We start from the raw sequence: 25,695 nt of genomic DNA, 5'->3' as shown, positions 1-25,695 counted from the left end.
AACATGCTGACTCCTTGACAGTGGCTCACTCACTTGGTAGCCATTGCTGCTCCTGGGTTGCTTATTGCTTCCCCAGGTCTCGGTTCACTGGTGAATCTCTGTTTTGCCACCTTTCTCTGCATTCTGGCTACTTCCCCTTATTTCCTGAATCCAGCATGGTGTCTAGAGGTGTCTGGTCTCCAGCCTGGGTGGCAGCGTCCCAGCCTTTAGGTAGTTGCTGGGGCTTGTAGGCTTAGCACGTCTTCTCCCTCCATGTGCCAGCCCCAACTGAGCTGAGCTGTTCCCTTTTTATAGCACTGCAGCCAGAGCATGCCCAGCAAGGTACAGGGGGTGTGGCCTCCTCTGCTCTCAGGGCTGAGTTAACCTGCTCCTGCTCAATGCTGGGGGAGTATGCCCCATCATAGGGGGCCAGAGGGTTTGGATTATGCGGGGTAGGGGACAGAAGTGGGAAGGCAGAGGGTTGAATAGAGGGAAGGGCTGAGGTGCCAGAGGCGGGCTCTGTCCAGGAGACACCTCCCGGTCAGCAGCCCAGGAGGTTCCTTGCTTTCCGTGCTCCAGCAGGCTGCTCAGAGCTGTGTGTGTTAGTAAACAGCTGCAAGCCCGAGGGAAGGGGGAATGCCTCCAGGTAGGAAGTTCTCTTCCATTACGGAGCATCTAACTTACACAGGTTCACTATCCTTACAACTTTCTTTTCTAGTTAGTTTTACTGATTAAATATAGTCAATCTGTGAATGCATAACAAATACCAAAAATATTTTTACAAAAAAAACCCAACTTCTGTACAGTTAAATACATATTTAATAAATTGAGGATTAATATTCAGTGGGTCTTCAAGTCCTGGTCTCTATCGCTATTTCACTGTGGGTATTTATGTGCTCTTTAAGCCTGAAGTTGCCAAAATTCTTGAAAGCAGTGTCCATTGATCCATACATGTGCCTTCGCTGGCCTTGTGCACCCAACTGAGAAGATAAAGGGCTGACCGTCTAATTGCGTTTCTGTTTCCTACTTACGACCATATAGTTTGGGCCAGAACCTCTAGTGTCTTAAGCTTTGTCTTTTATTCTTCAATCTTTAAATACATGTATAGATTTTTAAAAAATATTTATAGGATTTTATCCTGTAGTTTTTAGCTACATTTTATTCAGTAGTTAAGATTACATATATCAGGGAATTCACTGGCTCCCTTTTCCCCCACTATAAATACTGGACTGTGCCCAAGATGTTGGTCTTCAAAATCTATACTTCTTGCAAATGTTTCTTCACAATCAGCGATGATCATTAGTGCAGACTGTACTGTCTTGGGGAAGCTTACTTTGTGGCAAAAATAAAAGTGCTGTATTTGCCACTCTTTACCCAGTCATACTGAGGAGGGATGAGAACTTGGCTTTAACAAGCATACAATGGAGAAAGTCATGAGGTCTCAGTCAGCCCCAGGTCATAGAACCACGCCGTGCTCAGCCTGGCTCAGCAAGGAGTGTACCTTCTACTGTGAGATTCAGCTTAGAAAAGAGGAAATGTAATCTCACAGACGCTGTATTTGGGGTCTTGTCAGGAGGGCAGAGAACATTCCTAAAAACATCAAAGAACTTAGATACATCAAATTTTTCTTCATAATCTTTAGGATAAGGATGTAGAATGTTCTAAGACTCAGGATCATGACATAAAAGCTCACAAATCCCGGGTTCTGTTGGTACCAGGCTTAAACAACAATGCCTTTGGTACCAACTAACTCTTAATGGGAACTGATAAAAGGCAATCATTGAGCACCTCAACCACCAACAGTACAGCTCTGCCTCACCCAACTGTGGCATAAACTGTAACTGCTTTGGCTCCCTCAGTTTAGGTGGACAAGACCGTTTGTACTCTATGAAGAGCAAAGGCTTACACTCTGCCTGATGACATTTTTGCTGTCCTGGATCTCCAGTTCCTGTCACAATTAGCTCCTTCCTTCACAAGGGAGGTCCAGACTCCACTAAGATGCATCTTCTGGGAGGAAGAGTCTATCTCGCATTCCATTGTCCAGCCAGGGCTTCCCTCCTGGATAGCCATTAGTAATGCTGACGACTATGGATATGGAATAAGTGTTTTATTTGTGAGGGCATTCTCAACCACCCAGTGAACCCTATGATTCCTCCTTTGAAGCATAATTTCCCAGAGAGGGGACATAGACATGTCTGGAATTAACCTCCACCTTAGCACCTGCCTGTGAACTGTTAGTATGCTGTGTCATGGGGCCCTCCACTTCAACCTTTGACCTGTCTTACTGGATATACTAGAGACCATGGAATTTGTACTACCCTGTAAAGTTGAAAATATCCACTAACAAGTTAATCGATTGCTCCTCTCTGAGAAGATAGCAGAACTTCCTTTTGACCCCCTCGAAAAAGAAGGAAGGGTAGGTAGAAATAAATGGCCAGTTTTCACAGGGGAACAAGTTAAATAGCAGAGTCGCTCAAAGACCTGTGCTGGGACCAGTGTTGTTCAACACATTCATAAATGATCTGGAAAAGTAACAGTGACAAATTTGCAGATGGTACAAAATTACTCAAAATAGTTAAGTCCAAAGCTGACTAAATAGAGTTACAAGTGACAGATGAAATTCAATTTTGATAAGTGCAAAGCAGTAACATTGGAAAACATAATCCCAACTATACATACAAATGAAGGGATCTAAATTATCTGGTGTCACTCAAGGAAAAGATCTTTGCATTATTGTGGATAGTTCTCTGAAAACATCTGCTCAATATTCACCAGCAGTCAAAAAAGCTAAAAGAATATTAGAAATCATTAGCAAGAACAGTAAGGAGTCCAGTGGCACCTTCAAGACTATCAGATTTATTTGGGCTTATGCTTTCCTGGGTAAAAACCACTTTGTAAAATGCATGGCATTTTTACTCAAAAAAGCTTTTGCCCAAATAAATCTGATAGTCTTGAAGGTGCCACAGGATGACTCGTTGTTTTTGGAGACTAACATGGCTACCCTTCTGAGACTACATTAGGAACGAGAGAGATAATAAAACCAAAAACATCATGATGACACTGTATAAATCTGTGGTATGCTAACGCCTTTAAGTTCTGGAGACATGGAGAGAGAATTAGAAAAAGTACAGAGAAGGGCAACAACAATGATTAGGGTAGGGACAAGCTTTCGTATGAGGAGAGATTAAATATACTTGGACTGTTCATCTTGGAAAAGAGACAACTAAGGAGGAACATGATAACCATCTATAAAATCCTAAATGATGTGGAGAAAGTGAATAGAGAATTATTATTTATCTCCTTATTTTACACATGAAAACACATGAAATTAATAGGCAGCAGGTTTAAAACAAACAAAAGGAAGTACTTCACACAACACACAGTCAATCTGTGGTGACTTGTTTCTGGGGAAAGTTGTGAAGGTCAAAATTATAACTGGGTTCCATAAAAAATTAGATACGTTCATGGAGAATTGCTATTGGCTAAGATGGTCAGGTGTGTGTATCCCTAAACTTCTGACTGCCATCAGCTGTGTTTGGACAACAGGGTACGGGTCTCTTGCTAAATCATTCTGTTCTATTAATTTCTTGTAATGCATCTGGCATGAATCCAAACCCAGCCCCCAGATGAATGGTATTTTGGCGAGATTTTGAGTGCTACAATCTAGTAACTCCAGCACTTGCTGATTCCCACATACTCCTAGCCCTCTCTCTACATCTGGAATGCAATAACAACGGACAAATGAGTACTAAATATTCATTCTGGCCATGCAATTTAATTTTATCAGCTCATCGCCCCTTTTGAGGGGCCATTCTCGTGAGGAGATTTTAAATAAGGAATAGAATCATTCTTATAATGAGGAGCAACAGACCTGGTATCTGTTTAGTACCAAAGAAAGAATTTTTTTACTAAATTTACTTCCTAGTACCCAGGAAAAAAAAAAGCATCTGATGACCTAATCTCCCCCATCTCAGCCTCTTTATTCACAAACTGAAATTTTGCATGGCCACACTGGTATCTATAGTCCCATATCTAGAAAAGGGCTTGTTGTTTACAACTTTTGGTATGAAGGACATGTACTTTCACAAGGGCATTCACCCCACTCACAGACATTTGCTCATACTTATGGTAGGCTTCAACTATTTTCAATATAGAAAGTTCCCGTTCAGCCTTGCATCTACCCCACTGTCTTTAACAGTGTCTTTTTGGTAGCATCAGAGGTTGTGGCTTCACTATATTCCCCAAAACAAAGATCGGTTTATTGCTACAAAGCACATCAAGAATCCTAAGATTCTACTTTACCAGTGCTTCAGTTAGCACTTCTGTCATGTATGGGAACTGCAAAGGAGAGCCTAACTTATCTGGAGAGCGAGGAAAGGATTAAGCTAACCTTAAGCTATTCTGCACCTAAGGGAGGAGGATGGGCATTGAGCATTTGAAATGCAGCTAAAGAATTTCAAATGAGGAGAAGCAGTCTCCTTTGTTGGAGAGAGAGGGGAAACTTCTCCAGGCTCAGAGGGAAGAAATGAACTCTCCCCAAAACAGATCCCCTGGATTCATCAGAATGCGTGAGTAGGAAAAAGTTTAGGTAATCCATCAGGTTTATTGTTTTCCTTGTTTGGGATTTGGAAATTATGTCTGAGCTGGTTAATTATCTTTTGTTTTTCTCTCTTGTAACCAAGAATTAATCCCAAGAGAATCCCGGAGTTTTGTTTCAATTCAAGGCAGTTTAACACCAAGTCATTTACTATGGTTGCAATGATAGTCTTTTTTTTAATAATAAGAGTTTTCTTTTTTTGTTCTGTTAACCGGTATTAGTTGATTTTTTGTGTTCTTAAACTTAAGTGCCTGGTTGCAGACATGTTACTGGAGAGCAAGCACAGGTACATTGTTCTCTGCAAGAGTGCTTTTTTTGTTTGTTTTCCAACTCCTTGGGGAAAGGAGGTTGGAGGTTTTGCCCTCAGAGAATAGATTCCAAGTGATTTGGGTACAATCCAAGTGAAAGGAGGTACGCTTTGTACACTTGGTGATGTCAATGCCAAATGGATTTTAGGGGAACGGGAATCAGTAAACTTTTTTTTTTTAAACTCTGGAAACTACAGGGACAGGATCTGACAGTGGTTTTATTTTACTAGCTGGCCTCCATTACCTACACTCGAAGCACCAGGTTGTAGAATTCAGCTGTGACAGCTTCTCACTAATTCTCCCTTCAAAACACTGCATGTTTCGTGTGTCTCCTATCCATAAATATTGAATTTCTGATAGCCATCACCTGAACTAGGAGGATAAATGAGCTCAGAGTGGATCCTCTTTACACCATATTTAATAAAGGCAAAGTTTCATTGTTTTTACATCCTAAGTTCACTCCCATAGTAGCCACAGAGTTTCACCTGAACCAGTTAGTTTATTTGCATGTATCTGAAGAAGAGAGTAGAGATATGCAGCAAACCTTAGCCTTTTTCCTGCAAAGGTCAGGGCCAATAAGAAAGTCTAGATTGTTTATCATTTCAGCAGAAAGAGTTCAAGGTTAAGCTATGTGCTTTCAGAGAATGAATTTTGTGCTCTATCTTACTCTTTCAGCCATGTAATCTTTTCCCCCTTTGTGGTATTGAGAGCTCATTCTACAAAAGAAAAAGTGGTATCAGTGCTATCACTTCAAGAAGTACCTCTACTTGACATTTTCAAAGCTGCTACGTAAAATTATTTCTGCATGTTTAAGACATTATGCTTCAGTACAGAACTCTTCTGCTGATGCAGCCTTTGGGATGCCAGTCCTTCAGTCAGCTCTGCAGTCACTCACATTGGAATACACATAAGGAACAGCGCTTTAAAGAGAAGAGAAAGTTATTTTGCTTGTAGTAATTGGAGGTTCTTCAGGATGTGTGGTCTCTAACTATATTTCCCTGCCTGCCTGCCTTCCTTTCTGCTTCAGATAATGGTGGAATAGATTATCTGAAGCAGAAAGGATAGATAAGGAACTGGAGAGGTGGATGTTCTACTATGTCCTTTATCTCCTCAATTGGAGCATGAGGAGAGTGAGGGAGCATATGCCAGCCAGTGGATACTACTTTGAAGAATTCTCTGACTGGGTACATGGATCACATGTGTAACCATAGTGAAATACAGTAAAACTCCATTGGTCCGGCATCCAATGCTCCGGCATTTCTGATGGTCCGGCACCATCAGGAACCCGGTAGTGCTTCGGCTGCCGGACAATTGGAGCTGCTCTGCACCCGGCTTCCCCAATTCAGCCGCTGCTGAAACTGACCAGCAGCTGAATCAGGGAAGCCGGGATCAGAGCAGCGAGGGTGCTGCCGGGTTGGTCCCATAGCGCCACCCCTCGGGGCTGCGGGACCAACCCGGCAGCACCGCAGCTGCTCTGTCCCAGGCATCCCCAAGAGCAGCTGGGGTGCTGCCGGGTTGGTCTCGCAGCGCCGAGGGGCGGTGCTACCGGACCAACCTGGCAACACCCCAGCTGCTCTATCCCAGGCATCCCCAATAGAGCCGCTGCTGAAACTGACCAGCAGCGGCTGAATCGGGGACGCCTGGGGCAGAGCCGGACTATCGGAAGGGGGGGCTATGAGGGGTCTGGAGTGGCATCCCCATCCCAGACCCCTCATAACCCCCCCTTCCGATAGTCCGCCATATTTTATAATCCGGCACACTCTGGGTCCTAAAGGTGCCGGATTATGGGAAGTTTACTGTACATACAAAAATCATACATCTTGAATAATCTCCAATTACTATAAAGTAAGTAATTTTTCTCTTTCATGTTCTCTGTCACAGTTATATATTTTCCTTTCTAGCAAGCTTCAGCAGCCATCCAGATCTTCAAGGTCCTTTAATGAGATGTTTGCAGCTTCTCCATCACTTCAGAGCCCAACCCATAGTGTTGATTGGGCTTTCAACCAGGTACAGTATAATATTAACATATATTGAATGGTATTTTGGTCATATGGGGCTGGGTTTCTTTTTCTTCTATGTAGTCACATTGACTAGTTATCTAGTATTATCAGAATCATAGAATACTAGAATTGGAAGGGACCTTGAGAAGTCATCAGGTCTCAAGTCCCCTGCACTCTCAGCAGGACCAAGCACCATCTAGGTTAGTGGTTCCCAACCATTTTTATACCGTGGACCAACAAACTCATTAAAAACCATTGGCAGACTGTCTCTGAAATATTTTCATATTCCTCATGGTAATTAATTTATTTGCATATTTGTGTATTAAATGTGGTAATTTTAGCCCATAGTATAGCAGGCAAATCAAGGGAGGGGGGACATGATGTTTAACAAGAATTTGAAAAACTGCTGCGCACACATATTTTAAAAAACAAATAAAATTATTACTAATACTTGTTAAAAAGTATTCTCCAGTCTAATTCTGGTGCAACTGAGGCAGTATTAACAGGTCTGACAGTGCTGATGCATTTTGCACATTAGTACTTTGCTAGGCACTTAATAATGCATTATAATAATGTGCATACAATGGAGAATTCACAACCTCCATAAGCAATTTATTCCAGTGTTTAGCCACCCTGACGGGAAGTTTTTCCTAATGCCCAACCTAAACTTCCCTTTCTGCAATTTAAGTTAATTGAAGTTGAAATTTGAGACTAAATTTTCGATAGCATTTCGGAGCCAAATTTAGTATCCTAAAGGGAGAGGATGGAGGCCCACTGTTTTTGCATGTGCCCTTTTTTAGAAACACTATCCTGTCCTGATTTTTTTTAAATGTTGTGCTGTTCCTTTCATGCTTTTGAATACTAGAGAAATTCTTCTTTTGCACATTTTAAAAATAATATGAGAGTATGTCTACACTGCCACCCTAGTTCGAGCTAGGATTTAAATATCCCAGGCTTCATTTGCATGTTCCTTGGCCCCGCCATTTTTAAATGCCCCGTAGTTCAAACTACCTGCACACGGCTTCCTTGCAAGAGGAATAACGGTAGTTCGAATTAGGAGCTTTAATTCGAACTGCCTAGTCCGTGCCGCGTGTAGCCATGGGCAGGTAGTTCAAACTACAGGGCATTTAAAAATAGCGGCGCCTGGGAACATGCTAATGAAGCCCGGGATATTTAAATCCCGGGCTTCATTTGCAAGTTCGAATGCCTACATTAGCCACCCTAGTTCGAACTAGAGTTGCAGTGTAGACATACCCTTAGGCTTTTGCTATTTCTAATTTGAAATTTAACTGAAACAGAAGAAAAGCCAGATACAGAGTGAAATGTAATAGCATCAACAAGTTTTATTCCTAAGACAAAAATTAACATCTTTCAATTAGAATATGTGACTCTATCTGCTGTTTTAATTTGCTGATTCAGGTAACTAGCAGTCTTTGGATGTGTCTAGACTACAGGGTTTTGTCAACAAAAGTGGACTTTTGTCAACAAAACTATACCTGCGTGTACACTGCTGCTGAGTTCTGTCGACATAACAGCAGTTTTGTCGACGGCTGTAAACCTCATTCTATGAGGAATAACGCCTTTTGTTGACAGAGTTCTCTCGACAGAAGGCGTTATTGCATCTACACTGTCCTTTGTGTCTACACTGTCATGTCGACAAAGCGGCTTGCTTTGTCGACAGAACTGGATGTAGTCTAGACGCTCTTTGTCGACAGAAGCTTTGTTGACAGTGTCTGTCGACAAAACTTCTGTCGACAAAAGGCTGTAGTCTAGACGTACCCTTTGCTTGTTGTTAAATTTGAACCTGTCTGGTAGATGCTTTTAATTCAGGCTTAATCCTAAACAAAAAAGCTTAAGATGAAATTTAAGACCATGGACACACATAGATTGACTATATATTTCTTTTCAAGAATGTTAGAGATGCAAATATAATCAGTCCTCTAAAATGTTAGAAGCCCATTAAATGCAGAATGAAGGTTGTGTTTGTCAAGGGAAGGCACAAACCTAACACATCCTTCATATATTATTTTCATTTTATTACATATTTTGAAAATTGACAATTTACAAATGTTCTGAAATATTATTGTCTATTTTTATTTTCATTTTATATTGAAGGTTTTAGTCCGTCCTTTTGTAGAAGTTTCTTTTCAGCGATCTGTCTGCAGGACCACAACAGCAGAAGGGCCAAACCCCAACTGGAATGAGGAACTTGAACTTCCTTTTAGGTATGAGTAAATGAAAACAAGTTATTGGTTTTGAGCTTCACAGTGTGTCCATGAGTAACATTCTTGTTTGAATGTGTAGACAAATGTAAAGTTTAACACAGTATAGTTTTGTTGTATTCTTTATTAATCACTAATATTTTGTGTTGATAGAGCTCCTAATGGTGACTACAGCACCACAAGTCTGCAATCAGTGAAGGATGAAGTGTTCATTAACATTTTTGATGAAGTTCTCTGTGATGTCTTAGAGGCAAGTTTGAAGGGCATTAATGTCAATGTCTTTGATATTAAGGACATCACTGAATATTATGGCTGTTTCCCCTGGGCAAGGGAAAAATATTCACAAGAGTAAGCAACAAAGATATATATGTAAATTACAGTAGAATTTAGATTTTCTGAACACCAGTCTTATGAACAACCACTTATCTAAACCATTTTTCCTGGTGGAAATGTCATGACCAAAGTGATGTGGATGAAGAACGAGTTAACATCCATTCACATTCTGATGCCTTTGGTATATTTTAAATTGCTTTGAAGTGGTTTAAAGGATGAGAAGAAAGTAGCATGCTGCAACGTACATATTGTACTTCTTGTAATTTTGAGATGTTGAATTGTATGCATTTGTTTATTTTTATGAACATTCCACCTTCCAGTTAGAATGGGGAAATAGGGGCATTTTCACTATTATATCATTCATTCTCCCATGCTCTTTTCTTTTTCCCATTGCCATCATTCCTACCTATATTAAATCCAATCTAGATTGTAAAATCCTGGTTCCATTATATTATCATCCCACTTGAACAAAGTGGGGTAGTGTAGAGCCTAGGCACTCAGCCTGTTTTTTGCTGCCTAAATTTTGAGCTTGTGTGTGTAGTCAATCACATGGTCTGACTTAAATGATAAAAATGAAGATTTAATTAGAGCTCTGTGTGGATATAAAATTGACATCTGCATAACTGATCTGTGGATATGCACATCTGCAGATGCTGATACTCACAGATATAAAGCTATATCCACTAATTTGTGGGGTTCTAAATTTTACTGCTGTTTAATCCTGATATCAGAGTATATCCAACATAGCTGCCCCATGTGCTGGGACTGGGGCAAGGCTGCATGGGGGGTGGGACTGGGGCTGGGGCCGAGGTTGCACTGGGGGGACGGCTGCTACGGCTGCCTCTAGGGATAAGGCCATGTTGGGAAATGACTGTAACCAGGGCTGAGGCCACTTTGGGAGACGGTTGCCACTGGGGATTGGTGCTGCGTAGCTGGCAGGCAGCTGCTGCTGCCAGGGATTGGGGCCACATGGCTGTTGGGTGGATGCTGCCTCTGGGGATTTTTTTTTTTTTGTCTGGCTCTAGGTGGTTTATTGACCAGGCTTCTGGCCATAAAGACCCAAGGAACCCGGGGGCGGGGGAGAGAGAGAGAGGAAGGAATGATTTTGTGGTGTCTGGAGGAAGCTGCAGGTGAGGCAAGGTGTTCAAACCCGCTGGTCCATATCAGTGTAGTCAGTATTCCAGTGTAGGTCCCATGCTCTCTCATATCTTCCCCCGGCAGCACCCCTCGCAGCTCTGGCCAGGGGCTGTCTCTCTCTCTCACACTCACACTCACACACACACCCCGCCCCCGGGGAAAATCAAAGAACTTCCCCAAGTCATTTGGCTCAAGGCAGCCCCTCAGGCTAAAGTGTGAGTCACCAGGAGGGGCTGAAAATCACCTTTTCCACAGCCTATTGCATTAGACCAGGCGAGGAATCTCCCTGGGCTGTGGTCCCAGCTGCTCGAGAAGAGACATGGGACCACTGTTGCTGAGATGCTAGTTCCCAGGGTCCAGCCCAAAGCTTATCTGAGCTCCCTGGGGCCCAGCTGCAGGGTAGGAAGTGGCTGCAAGGGAATGTGCCAATGGTGGCACACATCTGAACAAGTGCACAACATTAATATTTGGTGCACAAGACAAAATTCACTCCGCTCACAGATGGAAAATCTTTGCGGGAACACTGGTCACATCATCACTCAGGTTTGGCACCCTTAAGCTTAATTTCTCCTGTGGGTGCTGATGAATCCATGGACACATGCTGAAGTATCCTAGTGTGCACACTTTCCATACACAGATCCATTACCTCTTTTATGCCTATTCAGCTCGATACCAACTGCAAGTCTTCTAAAGGCACACACAGGCTAGTTATGTGTCTGGCTAAACAAATGTAAATCTGTGACTTTACATATAAGGAAACATGAACATGCAGTTCCACAAAGCAACATCTCTGTTCATTTTTCTGTTTTATTATTTACTCTCTTATCAACTTGGTCAATCCAGAAATCTTCTTTAACACTAATTGAATCTTTTTCATTACAGGACTGGAGCTTAATGTGCTTTTCTTAGACAACTCCCTGAAGCTAATAGAGCTCTGTGCAGACACAGGGGTCTTCTTGCATTTAGCTGATTGCATATCTAGAGCCTTACAACATAAGCTCATTGTAGCAATGGTCATTCCTATGTTTGTGTTTGCACAGTATGTAGCGCATTTGGATGCTTCCAAAAAAGATTATTATTATTATTGATAATTATTCTTAATATTTATAATAATTAATAGTTTAACCAGTATTTGTAACAGAGGCTATGTCTACACAGCAAAGTTATTTTGAAATAACAGCCCTTATTTCAAAATAACTTTCCTAACATCTACACAGCCAAACCGCTATTTCGAAATAAATTCAAAATAGCAGAGCACTTACATCGAATTTGGTAAACCTCATTCTACAAGGAATAATGCCAAATTTGAAATAGCTATTTCAAAATAAGTGCTGTGTAGACACTTATTTTGAAATAGGGGGCCTCCAGCCTTCCCAGGGTTCCCTGGTAGCCACTCCAGCCTCAACCAAGTACACTTCCCCCCCTCCCCCGAGCCCTTAAAGGGGTAGACTCTGGCCACAGTGTCTGTGCCAACTCGAAGCCTGCCAGCCCAGAGCCAGCAGTCACAGCCCCTGACCCAGTGGCCCCAAACATGAGCCAGCAAGCCACTGGCAGCCAGCCCTCCACTGCTCCCAGGGAGCGGTCTGCCACCTCCCAGAAGCCTGCCAGGTCCCGGAGAAGGTGGGCACCTTCCTGGTCTAGGGTGGAGATCATGGACCTTATTCAGGTGTGGGGGGGATGCCCCAAACGTCCATAATCTCTGCACTAGACGGAGGAATGCGGCCATCTATGGCAGGAGAGCTGCCAGCCTGGCCACCAAAGGCCATATGCGAACTCAGGAGCAGGATTGCATGACAATCAAATTGGTCCGGTGAGACCCCCAATCCTGAGCTTCCCCTCCCCCTTCTTCCCCTTGCTTCCCCCTTCCAGCTCCCTCCTCCCAGGTTTCCCCCTCCCCTCTTCCACCCTCTTTTTTCCCCTCTCCCGCCTCCTTTCCCCAGTCTCACCAGAGTTTCATTCCCTCCCCCCCAGTTTTGTTAAATAAAGAGAGTTTGTGTTCATGAAAATACATGTATTTTATTTAACATCAGGAAGGAGGGTTAGGGAGAGGTAAGTGGAAGGACGTGAGGGAGGAATGAGGCACAAGCCCCCAGTGGGGCAGACCAGGGAGGCTCTTAGTGCCCCTCAGGGTGGAAGCTCTCCCGCAGGGCTTCCTGGATACTGACAGCCCCCTGATGGACCTCCCGGATGGCAGCCTGCAGAAAGTGCAGCCAGGCTCGCAGCAACGCGTCCACGAGAAGCACCAGAGTGCCTAGGGGCAGCTCTGGCTCCATGTTGCAGAGTGCTGTGGTGTCCCGAGTGAGGGCAACCAGAGCACGCCGAGACAAAATGCTTTGCTGTCCCTCATCGAGGCAGACAAGCAAGCAGGGAAACCTGAGAACTGGCTGTCTGGGGAGTCCCTTTAAGCACAGACCTCACATAGCCTCAGGCATCAGCCCCACACAGTAAGTCCTGACCTGGTGCACTGCTGGAACTGGTAAATGCGATTCAGAGTCTACTCAGTGTAGACACACTAATTTGAAATAGCAAATTGCTATTTTGAAATGCATTTTGTGTGTAGACGCGTTATTTCGAAATAAGTTACTTCGAAATAACTTTCGAAATAACACTGTAGTATAGACATACCCAAAGTTAATAAAAATCCATTATTAATTAGAAATGTTAATAACTCAATTAAGCCATTGAGCCAGTTTAAGTCACTTAAAGGGAATGAAGTCTGCTTGTAAAGTTGTGTACACCGTACTGTTAATATAGTATCCGTTTTGCAACTATTTTCTAGGACGATCGTGAAAGAGGAAGTGGAATCTACACTCGCGTGGAGAGACATTGGCTGGGATGTGTTCGGATTCCATTTTCTACCATATACTTTCAAACAAGGGTAAGCATCAGTAAACGGAAGTATGAATTTTAGCTTTGGAAGATGCCTGTACTTGAACAGCCGATCTATCTCCTGTATTTTTGATGACATTGATGCCATTACCTCCTAACTATACTTGTTATATATGATTCCTCTCTTGCATTGAATACCTCCAGGGAGTTACTATGTGGGTCCTGAAAATACAATACTGCATCACTTCTCTGTCAACAATATGTCATTCCTGTGTCAACAAATAAGGCAGAACAAGAGCATTTCCTCTCTGTCAGGAGGCAGTTCATCTCTGAAAGTGTTACATATAGCATCAGGTTATTCAGTAGCTCAACACTTAAACATTAAGGAAAAACCCAGCAGACTGTCTCTGCAGGAAGTGTGCTGTCAATCACAAAGATTCTGTCTTCAAACAATTTTAGTCGAGTGTGACTTCCCACTGCAGATATCTGTGCTACCAGTATGCAAAAAAAGTTCCAATTATTTTGATTCATTAGAGTGATGAGTCTGGGTTTCTTTCTGTCTGTATTCCTGAATCCTTGGAAGAGGGATGTGATACATGCTATTCTACTGATTCACTACTCCCCAGAGTCCTCAGAAAAGTGGACTGGCCAACACCAGGGAAACTCTATTGCCCCCCTCCCGGCCCCGGACCCCTTAAAGGGGCACGGGCTGGCTACGGTGCCCGTGCCAGATGCAAGCCTGCCAGCACCCAGCTAGCAGACCCTGCACCTGGCACTGCTCAAGCCAGCCACCCGATACCCCCCAGCTCCCCCCTTCCCGGGACCAGGCTGGCAGCTCCCGGGAGCTTGCCCGGGACCACAAGAGGTGGGCACCCGACTGGTCTAGTGCGGACATCGTGGACCTTGTCCACGACCTCCACACTAGGCACAGGAAAGTGGCTGTCTAGGGCAGGAGAGCTGCCAGCCTGGCCAGCCAGGAGCAGGTGTGCATGAAAATCAAGGTGGTCTACTGAGACCCTGATCCTGAGCCCTGAGCTTACAATGGCCGTACTGGGTCAGACCAAAGGTCCATCTAGCCCAGTAGCCGGTCTGCTGACAGCGGCCAACCCTAGGGAGGAGGGGATGGACCGACGACAGTGACCAAGCCATTTGTCTCGTGCCATCCCTCTCCAGCCTTCCACAAACTTTGGGCAGGGATACCACTCCTACCCCCTGGCTAATACCACTCCATGGACCCAACCTCCATGACTTTATCTCACTTCTCTTTAAACTCTGTTCTAGTTCTAGCCTTCACAGCCTCCTGCAGCAAGGAGTTCCACAGGTTGACTCTTTGCTTTGTGAAGAACAACTTTCTGTTACTAGTTTGAAGCCTGCTACCCATTCCTTTCCTTTGGTGTCCTCTAGTCCTTCTATTATGGGAACTAATGAAGAACTTTTCTTGATGCACCCTCTCCACCCCACTCATGCTTTTATAGACCTCTATCCTGTCCCCTCTATCCTGACCTCAGTCTCCTCTTTTCTAAACTGAAAAGTCCCAGTCTCTTTAGCCTCTCTTCATATGGGACCTCTTCCAAACCTCTGATCATTTTAGTTGCCCTCCCCTCTCCCACCTCTCTCTTCCCCTCTCCCACCCTCTCTCTTCCCCTCTCCCTCCTCCTTTTCCCAGTCTCCCCGAGTTTTGTTCAATAAAGAGAGATTCTATTTTTGACCACACATTTTCTTCATTTTGTACATCAGGAAGGGGGGCTAGGGAAGGGTAAGTGGAAGGAGGTGAGGGAGGAATGGGGTACAAGCCCCTGATGGGGAGGACTGGGCTGGCTCTGTGGGCTTCTGGGGGTGGAAGCTCTCCTGCAGCCCCCCAATTACCCCCTCTCCCCAGATGGCAGCCTGCGGCAAGTGCAGCCGGTCTGATGGCCGAGTGCTGTGATGTGCCCAGTGTGGGAACTCAGGGCACACCAAGCCAGGACTGCTTTGCAAGCGGGGCACCCCTGAGAACTGTCTGTCCGGGGTGGGGGTCGGGTCCCTTTAAGCACAGCCCTTGGCTAGCCTGAGGCAGCAGCTCCACGCTCTAAGTCCTTATCTGATGCCCTGCCGGCACTACTTCCAGCCATCCTTAAGCCCGGTTCAGGGTCCACTTAATGTGGACATGCTAGTTCGAATTAGCAAAATGCTAATTCGAACTAGTTTTTTAGTCTGGATGCGTTAGTTCGAATTAGCTTAGTTCGAATTAACTAATTCAAACTAAGTTAGTTCGAATAAGCGCTGTAGTGTAGACATACCCCATGAGCTTATCCATTTTGTTATTAATTAGAAATTTTATTATGCCTTTGAGCTAGTTTAAGTCATTTAAAGGGACTGAAGTGTGCTTGTAAAGCTGTGTACAGGAGTTGATATGACTGTCATCACAGCCTCCAATCACACGGCCACATCTATCAGGCATTATTTCTCAGGAGAAGGAGCAGGTCCTTCATATAGATCCTTCATGCCCACATCAGACTGCATGAAAGTTAGCTGGCTGAGCCTTGTGGACAGAAATGTCTCTTCTGAAGTGTTTTGTTCAACATCTTTATTAATGACCTGGATGAGGGGATGGATTGCACCCACAACAGGTTTGCAACACTAAACTAGGGGGACAGGTAGATAAGCTGGAGGGCAGGCATAGGGTCCAGAGTGACCTGGACAGATTAGAGGATTGGGGCAAAAGAAATTTGATGAGGTTCAACAAGGACAAGTGTAGAGTCCTGCACATGGGATGGAAGAATCCCAAGCATTGTTACAGGCTGGGGACTGAATGGCTAAGTAGCAGTTCTGCAGAAAATGACCTGGGGATTACAGTGGATGAGAAGCTGGATATGAGTCAACGGTGTTCCCTTGTAGCCAAGAAGTCTAATGGCATATTAGGATTCATTAGGAGGAGCATTGCCAGCAGATCCAGAGAAGTGATTATTCCCCTTTATTCCGCTCTGGTGAGGCCACATCTGTTGTGTCCGGTTCTGGGCCCCCCCCACTATAGAAAGGATGTGGATGCATTGAAGAGGGTCCAGTGAAGGGTGACCAAAATGATTAGGGGGCTGGAGCACATGACCTATGAGGAGAGACTGAGAGATTTGTGTTTGTTTAGTCTGCAGAAGAGAAGTGTGAGGGGAGGATTTGATACCAGCCTTCAGCTTCCTGAAGGGAGGTTCCAAAGAGGAGGGAGAAAAGCTGTTCACAGCAGTGATGGATGACAGAACAAGTAGCAAAGGTCTCAAGTTATAGTGGGAGAGGTGTAGGTTGGATATTAGGAAAAACTATTTCACTAGGAGGGTGGTGAAGCACTGGAATGGGTTACCTAGGGAGGTGGTAGAATCTCCCCTAGAGGTGTTTAAGTCTCGGCTTAACAAAGCCCTGGCTGTGTTGATTGAGTTGGGATTGGTCCTGCCTTTGGCAGGGGGCTGGACTTGATGACCTCCTGAGCTCTCTTCTAGCTCTATGATTCTATAAGTCTGATTTAAATCAGGAAGATCTTCTAGAAGTCTGACATATAGAGCCAAGTAAAAATGATTTTTTTTATCTGGGCTGCTGAAACTCTATTGCTAGTATTCTGAAATATTTACTAATCTTAAAGTGGTGAGGGTTCCCAACCAGCTCTTTATGATCCACTTAATTATGATACTAACCTATCACTCTCTAGTTCAGCTTCACATTATATATTTTCTCACCCAACAATAACTATATTTCTGAAAGGTATACCCAGTTATGGTCATTAACATCATGCTGCTGGCCGTAAAGAAGCCCCCATTTGGTCCTTAAGCAACTTGTTACTGATACTGCCTTTCTATTGAGATAACTTTTGGGGGTATTTATTATTTTTGTTTGGAGGGTGAGCAAGACCCACGTGTTAATTACAGGACTTCCTTAGACTACATTCCATAAGGATAATGTGACTCTCAGACCTTCTCCAAGTACTTACCTACAATAGTTTCAAACTTTCATCTTCACTCCATTCATCTTTTCCCCTAAATCTCATTCAGCTTCTTGGAGGTTACACTTTGCACGTTTGGCACTGGTTGTTTTCCTCAAATTTAGAGGTGTCTATAGGCATGTTTTTAATAAAGTCTTCTTCTGCATGGATGCTTTGCAGCTTTGTAGGCATCTTTCGTACTGGATGGTTTCACCATCCTGATTTTCTGTGACAAAGATGCAGACAACAGTCTCTGAAAATCTATACCAGGATCTGGTAGAAGCATCCAAGGTTGGGTTCTCTCTCTGGATGCAAGTGGCAAAATTAGGAAAGTGTTGGCATTGCTGACTCAGCCTCTCTTAGTGCTAAAACTTGGGGAAGCATTGTTTCCTTTTGAACATTATTATTTTTTGTTATGATCAATGTGAATGGCTTAATATTTCTCTATTTCATAGATTGATGGTACTTTTAAGATAGATATCCCTCCAATACTTCTTGGCTACAGTAAAGAAAAGAACCTAGGAAATGAGAGAGGTTATGATTCTGTCCGAAGTCCGAGTGAGGGATCCTACATAACACTGTTTATTACTATTGAACCACAGCTTATTCCTGGAGATCCAGTTCGAGAAAAGGTAACTAACACATTTCAAATTTTGTTTTTGGTGACATGATTCTTAATGTGAGTATAAACAAGTAATTTTCATAGGTGTATAACATGGATACAGATGTTGACTGTTCCATATTTACAGTGTAACTAAATTTCCTGCACTTAAATAAACTCGATTCAGTAATTTTTAACTGATCAATACTAGATATTGTTTCTGAGGACTTGTATTTTTTATATATTTTAAAAGTAATACTCTTAACAATTTTGTTTTTAAACTAGAATCAAATATTTGTTATCTTTTTTGTCTTTAACAGAATTTGTTTTTTTATGGATATTCAAACACACAGGCAAATTTTGGAGATGTATTATATAATAGATCTGAGTGAATAATTTTAGATGTAAATTTTATTTAATTTAATCTTTTTTTGTCTTCACAGACTGTGCAGATCTGTTTTCTCTCATGTATTTGTTATTCATAATTAAATGTAATTTTTGTGAGTGTAATAACATATCTGGCTTCTTAGTCATCGTTGAGCTGTCTTGTTTGGTTGAGTTTGAATTTATAATTCAAATTGTATGTTTTTCTCACATTCCATAAGTATTTGAATATTCCATAAATATCTGAACAAGCTTAACATTTGCTTCCCACAAGCATTCTTGCTAGTAAAACTTCATCACACTAGTATTTGTGGAAAGTGAACACAAAAAGGAATGCAAAGTGAAATAATTCAAAACTTGAAATGAATATTGGAATTTTTTTCTATCTCCTCTCTCTCTAATTAGTTCACTAGTTATATTATGCCATTCATATGTCATACTTAATGCCACTTCCTGTTCTGTAAATCTTTTGAAAATAATATTTTGAACCTCCTTCACCAAACTACCTGGCAGTGGAGGTACCATGAACATTTAGGTCATTTTCCTAGGGTGCAGCTCATCCATTATACTGTGGGTGTGCTGATCCATGTGATTTTTCCCAAATGAGGGAAACTCGACTGCATAATTTGTTGTAGTGAGGGACTGTGTTCACTCTTTCCTCTAGCTTTAAATAAAAAAAGGACATGATTGTACAACAACAAAAAGAGTCTGTGTTCAAGAGAAACCACCCCCCCCCAAATCTCTTGTTACTTCTTGTACCCTTATGCAATTAATTCGGAAGATATGTCTACACAGCGAAAACTAGCCTATCCAGGCATATTTTATGTAGATAAAACTAACAGTAAAGACAGTACAACACAAGTTTCAGAGTGGGATAGTGAGATGACTTACATACCTAATGCGCATTTAAGCATGTACTGCCCATGATGTGCTCTCTTCACTGCAGCTGCTATTCACGTTAGCTGGATTCAACCTTGCTTGGCCATGTTATTTTATTCACAGCTTTTGCTGTGTAGACATACTCTGAGATACAGTCAATCAGGATTTACCCATGTTGCTTCTGTACAAACAGCTGTTGCTCATATTTTGCTTTGGACTTAACTGCTCCAAGAACAGTTTTTTTGAAGAGGAGTTGGGGAGGGGGGATTGTATCTATGTATTATACAAAATTAAATGTAAGCAAATTTTGAACTCTGAAGATATCATTCCTTTTTTAGAGTACTAGTAATTGCATAAACTAAAGAGTCCTCTGTTATGGAATTATAGTCTTGTAATTTATAATTTCAGATTTTTTATTCAGTACTGATCATGATCCAGATTGCTATGAGACTTGTTGCAGTATAGCACCCTGAAAAACAAAGGAAAAAAAAAGTTTTGTTTTTTCATGGATCTATTTAAGGTTAATTAGTCTAGTGACATGGCACATTAGTAATGTAAATGAGCTGTATGGAGTTGTAAAGATTTTAACAACAGTCTTAACATACCAGATTACTTCCACAGTTCTATATATAATAATTCATTACAAAAAGAAATAAGCTTTAAGAAAGAAAATGAATTATATATATATATAGAGAGAGAGAGAGAGAGAGCTGTCACCAATATTTGTTAGAATGAAAAATAGTTCTTCAAGAGTGTTGGTGTCGGGTTGTCCTAGCGCAGATCGGAAGTTTCCTAGCAGTATCTGATTGGGTCGCGCATGTGCGGTGGGTGGCATGAGTGGCATACCAATTTGCATGTGTGGCCTGACTCCCCTCGTTTCCTTTATTACCACTCTCAGTTGCAGATGGAGCTTGATCCCTCTCCTTATCCTCAGCTGCCTGTTGATAGAAAATAATATTAGAGTTAGTTAGGAAATTATTTCCCTGTTTGTTCTTTAGCTTGTTAGTTACTTTATTTCATGTAAATAGATCAATCAAATCCCGCTGACAAACAGCACTCAGAGAAGATAGGGCCCGGTTATGGCCTCTCCAGACATTTTGCCCCTATTTAAAAAAAAAAGACATAAGGGGAAAGAAGACAGAAAACGAACCTGCCTCAGGAAAAATGGAGTGGTGAGCCTGTTGGACAAAATGCCAGGTGCCCCCGGATTTAAGAAATGTGACGAATGTCATGATTCTGTGCCGCCCTCTGACAGGCATTCTTCTTGCATTTGTTGCTTGGGAGATGAATACATTGCCCAGAAATGCACCCACTGCTGTAGCCTCATGGCCAGAGCATGGAGGGACAGGGAGTTGCGACTCTGCATGTTGCTCTTCAATAAGGATCTGGAGCCTCCAGCACTCCAAGATGATGACAGCCAGTCAGAATCTGCTAGTGCACAAGAGACAGAAGAGTACCCCTTCATCAAAGCCACCCACAAAGAGAAAGGTCTCTCCAGCCTATTCCCTACCTCCCAGAGTCCATACGGGAGATAAGCCGGGCACATCTGGCATTGGGTACTCCCATTCCGCATACTCCCACGGAACTGAAACTGCAGCAAGCACAGACCTCTGAAGACAACTGAAGTCCAGGAAACAGATAAGTCCGCAACACTGCCCACACCACAGGTACCAACCAAAACTTTGGCACCAAGAAAGGCAAGGTCAAAGTCAGCTACACCCTTACCACACACACTGAGCCCAGAACCAGTGCCCTTACCACCGGCACCAATGCCTCCTCAATGGCACCATCAGAGAAGGCTGCGTTTTAACACAATTCTTCCTCATGCAGGCATTACATGCCAGTGCCAACTTCTGTACCACGCACCAGACTTCAAACACACAATAATGACTTCAACAGCTATGCAAAATTGACTGAGCTAATGCAACACTTTCCAGATGAAAAACATCCAATACTAAAATCCACATGTCCTGGATTGCATTACAGATCACTGTACGACACCGCCATAAGGCACCCATGTCCATCACCTCCATCATCAAGAGTGTCCGCCCGTTCACCCAGGTCATCAGTGCTCTCTCACTACAATGGCTTTGATGATGGCCATAGGAGTGTTTTCTCCTGTCAGCACTCTTTTTCTGCTAGGGCACATGCACCTGATGATAGACATCCTCACCACTCTCTGTGATTCCTGGACTGGTGTTATCATCCCCACTATCCGCCACATTGGTTCCCTACACTTCACTGGTCATCACTGAGACACCATTAGACGGCACCTTCAATGCCTGCCCATAGAACAATGTCAGCCTCTTGCCCTCATATCCCTCCTTTTCCAATGGAGGATTTAGATACTGAAGAGGGACAGATCATTGATGAGGTTTACCCTGACTAACCTGACACCTCACTAACTGACAGATCGTTTTCCTCACCTGATGAGGCAGTCATCCTGGACGATTCATCACCAGCAGATGACTTGAAGCAGTTCCAAGAGCTCTTCAAGAGAGTTGCTATAAGCCAAAAGGTTACCGTTTCTGAAGTCCAGGGGAAACAACACTGACTCCTAAAGAATCTTCAGCCTTCAACCAAGTTGAAGATTGCGCTTCCAATAAATGAGACTACTGATGAGGTGTGGTAAACACCAGCCTCAGACACCCCCTTACCAACAGGTGGGCTGACAGAAAGTATTTTGTCCCTTCTAAGAGCATGGGCTTTCTATTCTCACATCCACACACCAATTCTCTAGCAGTGGACAGTGCACACCACAGATCCAAACTACCCTAATATAGGACCTTTACCCCATGATAAAGAGCATAAACGCCATGACCTTTTTGGTACAAAGATATATTCATCCTCAATATTATAACTTCAAAAAGCTAACTATACCATATTATTTGCCAATCATGATTTCAACAACTACGCAAAATTTACTGAGCTAATACAACACCTTCCAGATGAAAAACATCCAATTCTAAAATCCACACATCCTGGATTACATACAGATGGTGTTGGACACAGCAGACATGGCAGTAAGAGCAACAGCAACATCCATCCTGATGCGCCAAACATCGTGGCTACAAGCCGCAGGAGTCCCAAAAGAGCTCCAGACCATGGTCGAGGATCTCCTGTTTGACAAGGACAAGCTCTTTGCAGGGAAAACAGATGAGGTCCTCCACTCCAGTAAGGACTCTCACATTATCTTTCGCACCTTAGGCCTGTACACATCTCCCTACTGCAGGAGGCACTACATCCCTTATCAGAAAGATTTCTCCTATCCAAGACAACAGCAAAGACCTTCGACCAGGGTTGTTTCAGGACAAGGACCCAGAGGAGATGAGCTCCTAACACCCACTTGTCCACTCAACAATCCTCCAAGCAGCAGGTCTGAGGATTTGGTTGGGGGCCTGCCCAACCTCTCCACTCTACCAGTGCCTTACAAACACGCTATGATCTTCCACCATCATTTGTGGCCCTTTTACAACCTTTGGGCATCAATTACTATGGCCCGTTGGGTCCTAGAGATGGTACAATGCCAGTGTACCATCCCTCTCACCACTGTCCCTCCAAGCTTCCCACCCTCCTTGTCTCTCTTCAGGGATCCCTCTCACAAAAAACTCCTAAAGCAAGAAGTAGATCACATTCCATACATAGGGCCTATAGAGAGGGTACCTGAGCAATATCAGGACAGAGGATTTTATTTTTATTACTTCCTCACAGAAAAGAGAACAGGCGGTTGGAGACCTGTCCTTGATCTTCGTCAGCTACACAAATTCCTCCGCAAGAACAATTCAAAATGATCACATTCGCATCAATCATCGTGGCACTGGACAAGGGAGATTGTTTCACAGCCCTCAATCTTCAGGACGCTTATTTCCACGTGATCATATACCCATTGCACAGAAGTTTTCTCCGTTTTACAGTCACCTCAGAGCATTTTCAATACCAAGTCCTTCCTTTTGGATTTTCTTCTCACAATCTCTTCTCAAAGACTGGCCATCATCACAGCATATTTATGTCACCATGGTATTACGATTTTTCCATACCTAGACAATTGCCTCATCTGAGGTCCTTCCTGACAAGCCACAAAGGACATGGTTCTTTTTACCAAGAGGCTCTTCAAACCTCTCAGCCTCATCATAAATGAGCAAAAATCGACCTTATGCCCCACTCAATCTCTAGAGCTCATCTGGATTCCATGACAGCATAGGCATATCTTTCGAACCAGCATTTCAACACTATAAGAAACCTGATTTTGATCATGGCGTCCAGCCCCACTGTGACAATACTAACCTGCTTCTGGCTCATGGGCCATATGGCCACCACGACATATGTGCTCCATCACACACGTCTGCACTTCATTGCCTCCAGCATTGGCTCTCCTCAGTTTACACACTGTCCAAACACCACATACACTAGCAGGTTTCCATTCCCCCAGTGGTCCTTACTTTGTTGCAATGTTTTACATCAATCATCAAGGTAGAACTTGGTCTCTATCCCTCTGTGCAGAGGCTGTCTGCCTTTGGAACTGGTGTATCCACAACAACATCAGCCTCACCGCATCGTATCTTTCCGGGGCCAAGAATACAACTGCTGATATTCTTAGTATACACTTTGCAATAGACCACGAGTGGGAAGTCCATTCACACGTCCTCCACAATGTGTTCCGGAGATGAGGTTTCCCTCCCATAGACCTGTTTGCATCAGACCAAAATACCAAATGTCCCAGATACTGTTCCAGAGCAGGCGTGGGTCCAGAATCGTTGGGCGATGCCTTCCTCATCACATGGGATGATTGCCTCCACTACATTTTTTCCCTGATCCCTCTCATTCTGAGGGACCTCCGAAAGATCAAATCAGATGGTGCCCGAGTCATTCTGATAGCTCCTTCTTGGGCCAGACAGATTTGATTTTTCTATCTCTCTTAGCTGTCTCTTCAGCCCCTTCTGGATCACTGAGACTTCCTCTCCCAGAACAAGGACATTTTTCTCCTCCCGCAAATGCAAATGCTAAACCAAATGGCTCCTCTCTGATTTTCTGAGACTGAGAGGCTATGCTCAGAACAAGTAGAGGACATTCTGCTCCACAGTAGACTCCAGCCCTCTCGAAGAACTTACTTATGCAAGTGGAAGTGTTTTGCAGCCTGATGTGGGAGCAATCAGATTGACCCATCTTCTGCACCTCTTCATATGATCCTCGATTACATCTTACATTGGAAACAACAAGGGCTATCAGTTCCCTTTCTCAGAGTTCACTTAGCAGCCTTGATAGCATTTCACCCACCAATTGATGGGTTCTCGGTCTTCGCACATCCCATTACAAGAAGGTTCCTGAAAGGCCTTCACAATCTTAATCCTCCACATGGGCCACTATCATCCAACTTGGAACCTGGAGCTGGTACTCAATACATTAACCAGACCACCCTTTGAACCTTTGGCGACTTCCCTATTCTCCTGTTAACTATGAAAAATGTATTCTTAGTAGGGATGTTAAATTGAGTTTTATCAGCTAATCAAGAAGTTGATGGAATTTTCATCGATTACTTGATTAGTCTATAAGGGAGAGACACTGTAGAGCTACAGCTGGGTTAACTCCCAGTCCCAGGAGCTAACTCCGCTGCGGTTCAGCCTTTTAAATGTATTAAGAGATGCCAGGCAGAGGCTCAGTGGTGGGGGACCAGGCGCAAGCCGGGAATCAACTGTTCCGGCTTGAGCCTGGGCTCCCCACTGCACCTTTGCCTTTTGAAAGCAGAGGTGCAGCGTCTGGGACTGCATGCAAGCCAGGAATCAGCTGATTCCCGGCTCGTGCCCAGTCTCCCCTCTCCCCCATGGAAACAATGCTGGGGGGAACTGGCTTTTAAGCCGGCTCCCCTTAGCACCAGTTCCTGCTTTCCCCTCCCCGTCCTTTGCTGCTTCTTTCTCTTTGCAGCCACTTGCTCATAGAGGCAGCAAGTGACTGGGGGGAGCTTATCGGATAGTTGACTAGTCAACTAGTCACTTACATCCCTAATTCTTAGTAGCAATCACATCAGAAGGAGAGTTAGTGAACTTGCTGTCCTAACAGTGGCATCTCCCTACATGATATTCCATAGAGACACGGTCATACTTCATCCTGACCCATCCTTTTTGCCCAAAGTATGCTCCATTTTCCACATCAATTAACCTATTGTTCTCCCCATGGTTTATCCAAAGCCTCATGCTTCATGAGAGGATGCTATCTTACATACCCTGGACGTTCGGAGAGCGCTTTCTTTCTATATTGAACAGACACGAACCTTTGGTAAATCACAGACCCTGTTTGCTTCAATTGCTGAGTGCTCTCAGGGAACACCAGTTTCATCTCTGTGCATTTCCAGAATTATAGCGTCATGCATCGTCCACTGCTACTCTCTTCAAAACAGACCACTCCCTGAGCACCACAGCATCAGCAGCCTTGTAAGGGAGTATTACTTAATGATGTTTGCTGCGTAGCCACATGGTTGTCCAACCATAC

General features: G+C 43.5%; 1 protein-coding gene and 1 non-coding gene across 8 annotated transcripts in view; both read left to right on the top strand.

The window, feature by feature from the left end:
- The window catches only part of CC2D2A (coiled-coil and C2 domain containing 2A), a 138,861-nt gene that overhangs the window by 87,987 nt on the left and 25,179 nt on the right, over positions 1-25,695 (top strand). For all 7 annotated transcript variants that reach the window (XM_075930704.1, XM_075930702.1, XM_025178410.2 and 4 more), the window contains 5 exons: positions 6,786-6,891; positions 9,000-9,109; positions 9,260-9,356; positions 13,356-13,454; positions 17,804-17,980. In XM_075930704.1, coding sequence (XP_075786819.1) covers positions 6,786-6,891; positions 9,000-9,109; positions 9,260-9,356; positions 13,356-13,454; positions 17,804-17,980 — 589 coding nt within the window. The remainder of the gene's footprint in view (positions 1-6,785; positions 6,892-8,999; positions 9,110-9,259; positions 9,357-13,355; positions 13,455-17,803; positions 17,981-25,695) is intronic.
- Positions 18,833-18,996, top strand: LOC112543696 (U1 spliceosomal RNA). The gene has a single exon (XR_003086910.2). It is a non-coding gene; the product is annotated as a U1 spliceosomal RNA (small nuclear RNA).

This window comes from Pelodiscus sinensis, chromosome 5 (genome assembly GCF_049634645.1).
Source record: "Pelodiscus sinensis isolate JC-2024 chromosome 5, ASM4963464v1, whole genome shotgun sequence".
NCBI lineage: Eukaryota > Metazoa > Chordata > Testudines > Trionychidae > Pelodiscus > Pelodiscus sinensis.
The sequence above is the reverse complement of the archived record's forward strand: the minus strand, read 5'-3'. Positions and strand labels throughout refer to the sequence as shown.